The sequence below is a fragment of the Sinocyclocheilus grahami genome, unplaced genomic scaffold, assembly GCF_001515645.1.
Source record: "Sinocyclocheilus grahami isolate Dianchi unplaced genomic scaffold, SAMN03320097.WGS_v1.1 scaffold27.1, whole genome shotgun sequence".
In the NCBI taxonomy this organism is placed as follows: Eukaryota; Metazoa; Chordata; class Actinopteri; order Cypriniformes; family Cyprinidae; genus Sinocyclocheilus; species Sinocyclocheilus grahami.
The window spans coordinates 2,017,564-2,032,022 of NW_015505206.1; the positions used below are offsets into that span (position 1 = coordinate 2,017,564).

The 14,459-nt window shown below is 38.9% G+C and overlaps 1 protein-coding gene across 1 annotated transcript in view; it reads right to left on the minus strand.

Moving 5' to 3' along the window:
• Positions 1-14,444, minus strand: part of LOC107567884 (xylosyltransferase 1-like) — a 75,392-nt gene extending 60,948 nt beyond the window's left edge. The window contains exon 1 of the mRNA XM_016253665.1: positions 14,024-14,444. Within this exon, the coding sequence (XP_016109151.1) occupies positions 14,024-14,290 (267 nt within the window). The 5' untranslated portion in view covers positions 14,291-14,444. The remainder of the gene's footprint in view (positions 1-14,023) is intronic.
• Between the last annotated feature and the right edge of the window lie 15 nt (positions 14,445-14,459).

Genomic DNA, 14,459 nt, shown 5'->3' on the forward strand with positions numbered 1-14,459 from the left:
AGAAAATGAATTCTCAGATTGGGGCTGAACCTAACCCTTTGGCCCTCATATCAGGCTTTTCCTGAGCTCTTCTGGCAGCTCTTCCACATGCTGCCAGTCTACTTCCACCCTAACATAGGCCAGCGTCACGTCAGCATCATATCAGGAGAGTTATCGCTATGTGAGTGTGTGTATGATGGTTCCTACCATTGATCCTGTTACACCTGAACTTCTCTGTCTCTCCCTACAAGTTGTAGACACAGATGCAGGATTCCCTGCCTGCCTGGGAGCTGTTATGAAGTATTGATTTCCTTTACAGTATGTGGCTGTGGTCAGGGCTATGTGCTGAATGTGGTTGCATTGTACATCACTGTGCTTGTGGGAGAAAGGAAAAAAAGAACACTGGGGATTATGGATGAGTCTGACAGCGTGACTACAGATGCAATCCCATAATGCACTTTCCTACTGGCGTGAGAGATTTGTCACTGCGAACAAAGTACTAAAAAGCAGCAAGGTGGACAGGCGCCATGGCAGTACCATGGTATGATTGGATGGCTTATAAAAAATGTTAATGGTTTAGTATCATCAGGTAATTACTACTGGGGAAATGAGATTACAGACCAATGGCAGAAACTTGACGTTGTGATCACATCCTTGTCTATTGTGTCAGAAATTTTCAAACTGAGGTTGGCAGAAAGCAAGGTGAATGTAGAGAGGAAAAACTTCCTGAAAGGATAAAACATGCATATAACATGCAAGGAAGGAGAAACAACCAATTAAAAATAAAAATATGAAATTATTTACAAAAATATGGGTTTATATTTTTTATTTCTCATTACTGAAATGCATTTTGCCATTTTGAGAGAAAATAAAAAGACAAATGCAATTACAAAATGTATTTTGCTCTCTAGTTCTATGGGAGTACATTATATGCTTTAAAAATAAATTTGAACTGAATTGAACATGTCTATAATACACTAGAATATAATGCTGTTTTGTAAAAAAAATTGCTATAAACATACATACATACATACATACATACTTAAAATATATAAAATTATTCATACAATTACATGTAGATCTGCACATTTATTTCTTACTGTAAAAATGAATTTTGCATTATAAGAGAAAATTAAAGGATTATTTATTAGCTGTATAAAACTATTTTATATGCTACAACATTTCTGTAACATTGTAGAAAAAATGCTATTTAAAAAAACTATAAACCCAATTCCTATAATTATTTACAAAATTAAATACAGATTTACATTTTCATTTCTTACTGTTAAAATGTATTTTGCAAATCTGAGAGAAAATGAAAAGACAAATGCAATTACAAAATCTGTATAAAACACTCTTTTATGTGCCATAAAAAAATCTGGATAAATTAACAGATTAATTCAAACTGAACGTGAATGTAATTTTCTAGAAAAACATTTTTTTCAAGATATTTAGAAAAATATAACGTTACAACCTCACTAGCATGGGATAATCATATAAACATGCATTAAAATGCCTAAAAACCCCAGCATTGCGAGATAAAATACTTTAAATTCCACAGAAGTAATTGCTTTTAGCAAAGTGGCATAAAGTGTGCAACGAGGGTTTTGATGCTACTTGACTACAGTGAAGCCCAAAAGGCAGAACAGAGGACCTGTAAAAGAGAAGTAGCCTCCCTCTCTCAGCAGTAGAGCCTTGAAGTGGTGCAGCTGGAGGAGTGTGTGACCGCCATCATCAGATGATCTCTAGGGCTGTGGCCTTTTCTCTTGACCAGAATCAGCATCCCTTCATACCCTATGGGATCAGTTAGCCAGTGCAGTGCTATTCATCAGTTGACTAAATCCTTCCCATTACAGAGTAAGAGAGAGAAAAAGGATGAGCGATATAGGCAGAGACAGAATTAGAATGTAAGAGAGAGAGAGAGAGAGAGAGAGAGCGCACACACCAGGGGGAAAAGAATGATTAGGGAACTTTGAGGCAGCCATAGACTTTAATTACACTAACTATGCTGGTTTGGAGGGGAAGTGTTTTAATACCTCCATAAACTGCCCTAAAATGTTTTGCAGGCCATTCTGACACAGTCAGGCAGCCGACTGCGGGCACAGTGGCAGGCTGGCACAATCCTTCAACGTTGCCTCGGTGTTGAAGAGCAATAACAGCGGGCTGAGATAGATCAGCAGCAAGACTTACACACTCGGCGACATCTTTTATGAACAGCGCTGCCTTAATGTCACGGAGGCTGTAACCAACACTTACACTAAATCAACCTAAATAGAAACTTAAATGGCAAAGTGACTGAAAACTAATGTCAGAGAAAAAGGACGCAAAGATATGCAAATAACAGCTCTCAGGATAATTACGGTCATTTATTTGCCCCCTCCTATTGGCTCAAGGGTGGATTACAGAAGCAAAGCTCGACTCTTAGAGCCAGTGCTCTGGCAGGCTTTCAGTCACAATTACTCAGTGGTGTGTCTCAATTGGATCTTTTCAGCGAGCTCAAGATCATCTGGGAGCCTCTTGCACTCACTCAAAGGCATCAGTGTACATGCGGATCAGCATGTGCATGATGTTCTTGGTGGTGTTTAGGCCTGGGCGGAATGAAGCACTTATATATACTGCATATATCTCCACTATACAATGGACAAAACTACAGCATATTCTTCAACCTACCACATTTTATTACCTTGAGGTTTCTGTAGCTTAAACAGTATGGCATAATGCTGACAACGTCAAGGTCTTGGGTTCGATTCCCAAGGATAATGTAATGTAAGCAATGTTGTTATTGTTAACTACAACAATTAACAAAAAGAATTCAATGAAAATTTATTTTTCATTGTTATCAATTGAAATAAATCTGAAGTAAAAAGCTATATCAGATGAACAACTTACATTTTAAAAACAAAAGTTAAAGTACTAAAATTATAAAAACTATAACTGAAATACAAATAAAGCAGTAGACATATTGTAAAAATTTTTTTTAACTAAAATTAAAACATGAGAAAATACAAAAAATAAAAGCGAAATCAAAAAACTAATACATTCTATAATAGCACATAAATAACATGCTGGATAAAAGTGCTTGCAAAATAAATGTGAATGAAAATGTACTGAAATAGTAAATGTTCAAAGCATGTAACAAATGATTTTTACTTAATGGATGATAAAAGTTGTAAAAAAGGTCCTAGACTTTCACTGATTGAGGGACTGGAGCCAGATCTCAATATAGACTCTTTGCCCAGCGGTCTACTAGACTACCGGGCTTAAAATTGTAATTGACCATAAAATGACACCTCTCAGTTGAGTGGCACCATCCATCCGCTCTCAACTATGGAGAAGAAGAGGGCACAAGCAAAGTCAGAATAAGCCAATTCCCTCTCTTCATTAGTATTCTTTTCATTCAGCTATTCAACCTTTTCAAGTTGTGAATTTGGCCTTAAATGGATACCCCATTTCTCTTCTCTGGAGTTTCTAAAAGGGCACCCCAAAGTGAAAAAGTCGAACTGAGAGCCGTGCTTCAGTGGCTGGTCTGTCCCTGTACACCAGACACTTGACATTAAGCGATTCTTTCTCCACAGCTTAAAGTGAAGAAGCACAGACCGTGTGGGAGGCTGATTCATAATCAGATGAGTCACCTGTCCACCGAATCGCACTCAAATCAAAAGACTGTCTCCCGAGAGCCGGACGCTTTACCAAGTTACCAACCACATGTTAAACTACTCACAGCCGGACCTTTGACAAAATGACAAAAGGTCTGGTCCAATTCTCGCTAAGAACCACCCACTTAGAAAGGATCAGTTGTGTAAAGTAGCCGATATCAATGAATACACTGTAAAAAAAAATCTGTAGTTTTTACAAAATAATTTTGGCAGCTGTGGTTGCCAGAATAATTTGGTAAAAAATACAGAAAAACTGTAAACACATTTATTTATTTTAAAATTTTACAGCATAAAACTGTAATGTACAGCATGAAAAATGGATATTAATTCTGAAACTTGTTAACAATTAGTTTAAAAGTTTGAAATAGTATTACAGTTTAAAGGGGTCATATGATGCGATTTAAATTTTTCCTTTCTCTTTGAAGTGTTACAAGCTCTTGGTGCATAAAGAAGATCTGTAAAGTTGCAAACACTAAAGTCTCAAATCCAAAGAGATATTCTTTATAAAAGTTAAGAGTCAACCACACCTACCTAAAACGACTCGTTTAAACACTCCCCCACATGTCTACGTCACGATGTGGGAAGATTTGAATAACGCCGCCCAAATGTTGACGCAAAGAAAGAAGGCTTAACTTTTATTCTCGCTGTAGTATTGTTGTTGCCGCCATTTCGTGAAGGTGCTACTTTACGCTACGCGAAACTTTGTTTAGCCTTCCAAAAGAGGACGATATCCGCTTCGTCATGCCTAGAGCTGATCCATGCTGGTCGCTGAGAAAGTACATCAATTTCGTGCTGTGGATCGGCTTTCACCGTGGACAAAGCGGAGTCCAGCCCGAGGTCGTCACATGTGGTTGCCACAAGCCTGCCGGCTGCGCCGTTCTCAAGCCCACCAGCCGCCGCTCACTCAAGCCAGCCATGTGACACTGTGTGTTTCGTTGTGAAAGCGAAACTACTTTGTTTGGCCTTCCAAAAGAGGACACAACTAGCAATCAGTGGTTAAGTTGTATTTACAACACTGTTCCAGAACACTTCAACCCAAATATTCAGATGTGTGCAGCACATTTTATGGAGGACTGTTTCCTGATCCTGGGAGAGTAGACTACAATGCTGGCTGATCTGACTCACAGATTGTAAGTAAGTTTTTTTAAAACATATTTAAAGGATTTGCCACTGACGATTCAAACGTGAGTTTTGAGCAGTGTAGAGTAGCGCTTGTTGTTTGTCATTTCTCCAATCACAAATGCAGACATGGTTTTATGTTTATGCAGCGCGATGCAACGCAATGCGTAAAAAGACAGTATAAGTCATTATAATCCATAATTATGTCCCCACTAGATGTAACAAATGCCTCTTTTATAATGGGTTTTAATGTTTTTGTCTCGTCGCTGCGGCCGGGACAGGGCATCACAGTATGGTAAGGAGCGTAACATTTCAGTCACACGCTTGAGGTATTCGGCCAATCACAACGCACTGGATAGCTGGCCAATCACATCACACCTCGCTTTTCAGACAGATGAGCTTTGTAAAAATTGACGCGTTTCAGAAAGGTGGGGCATAGAGGAGAAACAATAATGTACAGTATGTGGAAAATAATGTGTTTTTTTAACCTTAAACCGCATAAACATTTCATTACACCAAATAATGTTATTTTTAGCAACATCATATGACCCCTTTAAAATAACTGTTTTCTATTTAAATATATTCTAAAATGTAATTTATTTCTGTGATGGCAAAGATGAATTTTCAAATCCATAAATAGAAATATTTCATAACATAACATTCTAAATGTCTTTACAGTCACTTTTGATCAATTTAATGCATACTTGCTGAATAAAAGTATAATTAAAAAAATCTTACTGACCCCAATTATTCCCTAGTAAAAAAGTATGCATTTATTTCATACTAAGTATAGTTCAAATCTAATAACATATTTACTGACATATAACTCAAGACTTACTGATATAAACATTATAATTAAACCTTATTCGGAGCACTACTTGTGCACAATGCACATTTCTTAATATTAAGCCTAAAATGTGTTTTAATGTCATTATTGATGAGGATTGTATATGATCTTTGAATAATATCGGTCTTTAAATGCAAGATATTTGAAGATTTCAATAGTTCCACTTCAGCACAATCAAATATACTTCAGCGCTACTTCCACACAATTAAAGTGCATTAAGTGTATACTTGGCATGCAATAAATGTATTTCATATACATTTAAGTATATTTAGTTTTCACTAGGGTTTATCAGTGTCATTTACAGTGTTGAGATTAACTTGGTGACAGCAAAAGAAATCTAAATGTAAAAACAGAGCAAATCAGCTCAATCCAATATGGACCGAAAACTTTAAATTCAGATGATAACCAACCTGCTATATTATGCATATACTGTGCATCACTAACTTCAGTCAGATTATAGCTTGCCAGACTGAAAGTTGCTTTCTAGGTTTGTATGAAATATGCATCAGGCGATCTGCAAACAAACTGCGAGTGGACTGTGGACGTGCTGTCTAGTATCAGTGGTCTGGGCAGACAAAGAGTTAATAAAGACACACTAGCAACACACAAAGTATTCTCAAACCTTCTGGGATTGTTGAGGATTACGCCAGGGATTTGAGTAGACGCTGCATAAAGAGATTTTTTTTTTAAAGGAGAAAATACACATAAATTGCAGTTTTCTCCTTGAACATGGCGCCTGCACTTAATCACAGCTAGAGACTGAGCCTGGAAGTTCGAGACGCTTCTCTGGCTGGCCTGTGACTGTATCTCCAACATTGGGCTCGGGGGTCTCCAGATCCCTGTCAAAAATCAATCGCAACCTTTGCATTTGCACCCACTGCTTGTGCAAACACACAGGCCAGCTGTTTAGAGAGATTCACAGGGGGTTCGTCTAAAAGAGTGCGAACGGGACCCTCTGTTCTGCTGGGGGAATCTAACTGTGGGTGGCAGAGGGAGTTTATTAGCATAACCTAGCCTGCAGACTAAAGGACATTCAGAGGCTCGGTGGGAATTCACACCAGCCTGCGATATACTCACATTCGCTCGCTTGCCGCTAAAAAAGAGAGCGGAAGAGTCATGTGATCGGGGCTGTGAAAGAGTCTGCATCTTGGACACATGCAGCCGACATGATTCACAAGCCCCAGCAGGCATTGCCTAGAATTATGCCCTTCCAGCACACTTTAATTAGGTCTCTGTTGCGGGATGCATATTGTATAATGGAATGGGTGAAATGGCATTTGTGGCTCGAAAAAGGTGGCGATTTGGGAGCGCCCGTTGGCTTGCAGACAAAGCTATTTGTGATTATAATACAACAAGATAATATTCTCCTCGTTTATCACGATAAATTCATCGCCGACATTCACAGACATCCACAAATGATTCTCCGTCGGATACAGAGACGATAAGAGGATCATTAGCTTTGGCGTCGAAGGAGTTTACAAAATAAAAATGAGATATGAGAGGTCTCTCGAAACAGAAGACGACCGCAAACGAGGCCTTGAAAATTCACGGGGTGATTTCAATTCTCTGAATTTCACACTCGAGCATAAAACAACACCAGGCCTTATTCCCAGTTATTCTCTCGCTATCTGCATAAGACAAAAACAAACAAACACGAAAACTAGTTTAAGATGCTTACCAATGGGATTTTTGTCTACTCTTGGGATTATGGATTTGAAGTATTTGTTATTGCATCTGCTAAAATCCGTGGCTGATATTAGGCCGTGTGTAATGAGGCTGTTGTAGAGTAGCGTGATTATCTGATGCTGGGTGGATTATGGTGGCTGCTCGCTGGCGATGGATACACGGACGAGTCGGTTTGGCCCACGTTCAACGCAGGAATGCAGAGGGCACAATGTACATGGAGGACAGAAACAGACTGAGAGACCTATTCAGAGAGGAGACAGGAAGAGAGACAGAGACGGAGAGAGACAAACTCGCAGACCTTGTGTACCGAGACCCTTCAACCTGTTTGACTAAAGCTGATCTTCTCTAGTTGAGTGTGTGTGTGTGTGTGTGTATGGCATAGCTTTGAATGCCATGTGTGTGAATATAGTTGGACGTGTGGGAGTGTTTCTGAGGGGGTGTGGGGGAAATAGAGACAGACTAAAAGAGATGGGAAACAGAAAGAGAGACAGAGTAATTCCACTGAATATTACCTTTTTAAACACATTGATGAAACTCAGATTGATATTTGCTGTTTAAAAATCTAAAATCATTCTTAAAGAAAGACAAAAATCTAAAACATGATCATGATTAAACTTGAATTCGATCTCCACAACAAACCTATATATTGCTGAAAATAAAGATCAATTGAATTGTAAAAAAAAAGGCAATAATTACCTTCATGTTATGCTGATAAATGGGCAATATTATAAATAATTCAATAATATTCTGCTTTAATAAATAGCTAAACCATAAAAAACTAAGGACTAAAATTAATCAAAAAGTTAATTTAGGCATCATGGCACTATAATGGACATAATGAAAAATGGATATTCATTTTAAGATTTTAAATATTACATTTAAGAGTGTTATTAAATTAACTCTAAGTGAGTTTTACATTAATGTATAAACTGGGGGAAAGTTTTCAATAAATAAATCAAACAAATTTTATTCATACAGAACCTTTCAAACAATTCAATGCAATAGAAAGAGCTAAATGTGAGCAATGAAAATTACAAAAACTAGATTATAATAAATGAGTAAAATAAGATGAATTAAGAATATCCATAATGAAATGTTGATTAATCATAACTGAATATATTGGTATATTTGTTTTTGCAATATTTTCCCTATATGCCACTCAGCTGCAAATGCATGTGCAATGATTTGTCATGCTAATAAAGCACATAGACAAAGACAGCCAGGAATTAAGACAGAGAGAGAGAGACAGAAGTAGCGGGGTGGTGGGGTGAGCACTACCTGTCTGGATGGAGGTTGTAAAGCAGTCGGTGAACGCCAGAGTTTATTTTCCTTCGGCCGTAGCTGTAACACAAGCCTCATTCATGTGACTAACACACGGTTACACAGTCACACTGACACACCTCGACACTCACAGTCACACACCCTGACCAATGCTTTCCACCGCTCACACTGAACGCATTCACATGAATACACAACCCCTCTCTTCATCAGCAGCGTCAACCACTCGCCTCCACGACTCCTGCTCAACCGCCGTCTTCTTCAATCATCAACTTAACACATACAGTATTAATGCATTTACTGATGTGTTTGTATAGCACTATAATTAACCAGTTAAGCTGTACTTATTATAGGGATACGTAATATATCAGTACCATATTGGTTCTCAGCCTATTTTGCATATTGATTTAAAAAAAATAATCTATTTGTATCAGTCGATTTTGTATTTCCAAAGTGTGCATGGCCGTGTTCTATATATTCACATTCAGATTACCTTCACAACCTAATTATTTAATCATTTAATCTCCAAATGAATATCCATATTCTATACTGTACATTATAATGGTGTGATGCCTAAATTCATTTGTAGGATGAGTAATTTATAGGCCCTAGATTATTTTTTTATTAATTTAGACAAAATATTATAGAATTTATTATTTTGGCCATTGCATGAAACTAATTATTGACTTCAGAGATAACGTCTTAATATCAGTTCATCCCTAATATTCTGCATAGAATTCATCAAAACATGACCGCACACATTTTACAAAAAGAAAGTCAATATGCAAATGCCACTCCATCACCCCGCCCACTACTCACCAAGCATCCTTAAGCCCCGCCCCCTTCCATTTCCTCACAATGAGTGATAACAAATAGACGCCAACAATGACAGGGGTGAGATGGAATTAAGGGTCTGGAACATGCAGTAACAAGACAAATGTGGCGCTCCGCTCACCTGGTGCGCAGCGGCATCTGGCTAATGAGAGCACGTTAAAGCAAATGAAGGAAGTGCCATTTATTGCTGCATTAACACAGGCCCCAAAACACGCCAAGCACATGTGGAATTAACTTAATCGCCAACATCACAGCCCTTCACTGGCATGTTTTACCCAACCCTACATCTGCCCACAGAAATCTTTCAATTAGTGAGGGTGCCAAATTTATCTAGAGTTTTTCTTTTAGCACAGAAAGAGGAAGAGAGAAAATGTTTTTATATAAAACTTGGAATACAAATTAAAATGTAAAATTAATATATAAATATATATAGTAATAACATTTTTCTTATAAATTCTTAAAAATGTATCATATTTTTCTTACTGCATTACATAATATATTTATACTGCATAATAGTATAATATATTGTATATAATTTTATATTTTGTAAATATATGTGTTTGTGTGTGTGTGTGTATATATTTCTCTTTTTGACCCACAGACACCTCAGGACAGGATTTCCTCAAGACCAATTGGTCAACTAGTCATCTTATTAATTATATATAAAACGGCATTATATAATATATTTATATATAATTTATAAAAATGTATATATTGTATGTACATATGTTTATAAAACAATGATATTTTTCGGGGTCAAGTTAATGCAAACGCAACCTAATTATACAGGTTCTCCACAAGACCAATTAGTCAAATAGTCATTGAACCGAGCCACCGACTAGTTGATTTTGAACATAAAATTTTGCACATCCATATAGTTTAATTTCAGTCCAGGCTTTAATGGCTGATTTTACATTTGGGCTTGGAAATTCTTTGCTTAGGTGGTACAAAAGTAAAGTATCCCCAAAAAGTTGCTAAAATAGACTGATGATGAAAATGAGCCAATTTTGCCATTTTCAGAAAATCCCACATTTTTCTGAGGTTTAATCCACTTCCCATTATGTACAGCCAACATCCCCATTTCCACAGGCCTTCCAGTTTCAGTTTCAGGAAGAATGAGCACAAGAAACCAAACAAGAAATCCAGAACTGAATAACCAAATAATACACAAATGGTGTGGACCAACCGAAATCTGCTGACTCTTCTGCACCGATTTCATCAAATATGTTAATCAAGACAAATGAGTCAAAACACCAACATGCGAGAAACAGAAGATTCTATTTTCCTGCACTGTTTCCGCTGGGCACCGATTTCGTGTGGGCTTGGGCTAATGCCATGTTTAAGAAGGCAGCGCAGTGGCCCACGAGAGGTGAGAGGTCATCTGTGTCTCACGTCTCTTTAATCAAAAAGGCTGAAGAGCAGACAATTTGAGCCGGCAGAGTTGTGACTGTGGTATTAAAGAGCAGTCGGCAATTACACAAAGTGCAGTACAAAAAGGGAATAGTCACACCTCCATCTATTTTGCTCTCTTTGAGTCAACACAGGCCAGGTAGAGTGCAGCACTACAGCCAAACACCCAGACAAACAAAGACTCACAATGATTTTTAGACAGACACAAACACACTAGACAGACAAAGCCAGAACAGAAAAATGTGACCCCGGACCACAAAACAAGTCATAAGGGTAAATTTTTTTAAATTGAGATTTATACATTATCTGAAGGCTGAACGAATAAGCTTTCCATTGATGTGTGTTAGGATAGAACAAGATTTGGCTGAGATACAACTATTTGAAAATCTGGAATCTGAGGGTGCAAAAAGTTTTCCAAATGAAGTACTTAGCAATGCATATTACTAATCAAAAATTAAGTTTTGATATATTTACAAAATATCTTCATGGAACATTATCTTTACTTAACATCCTAATGTTTTTTGGCATAAAAGAAAAATCGATAATTTTGACCCATACAATGTATTGTCGGCGATTGCTGCAAATATACCCGTATGACTAGTTTTGTGCTCCAGGGTCACAAATGACTTGAAACAACAAATTAGCCACGAGCAATTCCAATAGCGACGTGCCTTTAGGATGAAGATTCATTTCAGACAAAATCAAACCGATAGGCATCTTTCTCCTGTCTGTGGGACTCAGCAGGTTTGAGAGCCTTCGAGGGTTCAGAATGCATCTTCTGAAACCCTCTCATGTTTCTAACTCTCGCTCCAGACTTCCCACCTCGCCATCTCAGGACGAGGATCGAGATAAACAGCTGAAACAATCAGGTGCCCACTTTAATCCTCTGCCAATCCTGTTTGCCAGAATAAACAGCACATCGACGCCACAAACAAATCCGAGAGCGGAACAGATATGGAAGAGCAGAGAGTGTACAGGTAAAAAAAGAAAAGAAAAGGTGACCGGCGCTGGGGTCACCCAAGCCACACTCTATTATTATTGCAACCAGCTACGTTCGAATGAATCGAGCGGCACAGGGCGCTTCCTGCAGCAGAGCCGGCTTCAAACAAGCTGATGGCTCTACAGGGAGCATTTCGGAGCAGACGACACCGAAAGACGGACACACTTCACACTACCGAGGCAGGATGGCATCGAGCCACTCTGCTGACATGCACACATTTACCGGACATTAATACTCCTGCCAACCTGTGACAACTCGAAGGCAAAGCTGTCTGAGAAGCAAGTCCTGCTGCAAATATCAGCTGTTGATTAGTGCTGGAGGGATTATAACGTGCACTCTAGACTGCGGGCTTAAATACGACCACAGAAGAATAGAATTATCACATTAGACACAGATAGAGCAACAAGTCTGTGGGGATTTTAGCGAGAGACTAAATGAGATGGAACGTCACTCCAGGCTCCCTGTAGTTTATATTACACCTGGATTAGAAAGCTAAATGAACACCTCTGCAATTAAAAAGAAGCGTACCACATGGAAGCCAAATGGTGATGTTAGTATTAGCCTGCAGTGAAAATCTGTTCCTGCCTGCATGTTTTTACATTATCCAGATATACATGAACACAATTAGGATGATTTTGTCTTCAATGAGGAGAAAGCTGTTCAGACACAGCTACTGATGACAGAGAGATTTCTAATTAGATTAGGCAAACCTATGTTTGAGAGAATTATGTTAATGAGATGATACATGATAATTAGTATCAATTAATCGTAAAAATAAAAAACGAGGCAGACTGATGAGGGAGTGTAGCGCTTTCACCGAGGTGGGGCGTTTAAGGAATTCTGTGTGAATTCATTAGAAACACTTTAATGTTTTATACACTTTGGCTGTGAGAGAGATGCCTAGAAGGCATTCCTAGATATGCGCATCATAAATTTTGAATAAACATCAATATACCCAAAAAAATGCAGTCTAGGTAGGGAGCCAACTAGATTTTAAGACACAACCATAGTGATCCATCCATCCATACAGTAAACTATAAAGAGCTATTTTTAACTGATCTGACCCTACTCTCACTCATGTTAATGTAGTCGAGTCACTGTCCGCACAATGCAAGGCATGGAGGGTCTGTCAGCAAAGCCGCAGGCAAAGACTCAGAGCAGGAGCATCATGTCCAAATGGATAACCCAGCACTTCGAGCTACAAACTGAATGGAGGATGTTACGAATCCACAAAATCAATAATAAAATATGTTGGTTTTAATCTGCCACTAAAGATTTTTTATTTCCAAGGTGTCAGTGAGGACTAAATTCTTTGGTGCTTTTTGTGTCACTGTTTGGAAAATCTGCTTAAAACAAGTCACATTTGACAAATTAATTTATATGAATTGACTCTATTATATTACATAATAACATAGTTTACACTACATTTTTAGAACATATGAATGAAATAATACTGAAATCTAATTTACGGAAAAATTTAATCAACTGAGCTGTAATAAATGAAAATTCAGAAACCTTAGGGGTTAAGCAATATTGCAACCCAAGAAAGAAAAAGTAAATACATTTTAAGACATGTTGAATATTGGACGTTTCAGTCAGGATATTCCAGTCTATATTTTGACTTCAATTAGTTAATTTATGTTATCAAATAAACGCATTTTGATTTACCTAACAAAACATTTGTATCTTTTTTAATTATAAAATTGCTCGATAAGAAGAAATACGGCGTTTAATAAAAAAACAAGACGCTTTTACACGATACCCACAGCGACGAAACCGGATTATAGATCATACATTCATATCACTCTTCATAAAGGTCACGAAGAGATCATTCTCACCAACAATATGACATGAACATGATCCGAAAGCAACGCCTATTCCGCCGATATACACAATTGCAATGGCAACAACTTAACGGGAGTTTTAACAGACAGCGATCAGTCACGAGATACAGAAGTACCCAGCAAAACGGCATCTTACGCGCCGCGCGCGATTGTCACATTCTCATCCGCGGAATACAGTCATGACAACAAGAGCTACATCTCATCTCATCTCATCACAAACAAAACACCCAGCCCGCGTTTGTGAACGCAGAAACACCCCTAACCGCTGGGTCTGGGGATCAGGCATCATTTCCGACCGAGAACGGGCCCGTTATGACGGCGGACCGCGAGGAATGAATGGAGCGCGGTGAACGGGGAAATTCCGCCTTACCGGTTGCTGTTTGTGTCGATTGGACGCTCTCCCCAGCGGCGGCTGCTGATGCCTCCTCTGGACGCCGCTCTTCTGGTACTCGCTGTAGGCTTTGTTGATGCCGATCCGGTCCCTCTTCTCTCTGCCGTTGTCTTTTCGCTCTTCTCCGGTGTCCAGACTGCTGAAGTTCCACACGATGAGCGTTTGGACCAGCAGCACCGTCAGCGCGGCGATTAACGCTGACCGCGACCGGCGAGCCAGCTTACGGGCGCACAGACCGCCGTACATCTTCACCCTGAAGCGGCGAGGTGCCTCTGCCGTGCGCCTGACGGTCCGCTTTGTGGCTCAGCGTCGCGAGAGAAGCGCGGAGAGGGAGGGAGAGAGGGGCGGTTGGCAAGGGCTCCGCTTTTCGGAGAGGGGGGAGAGAGAGAGAGAGAGAGAGAGAGAGAGAGAGAGA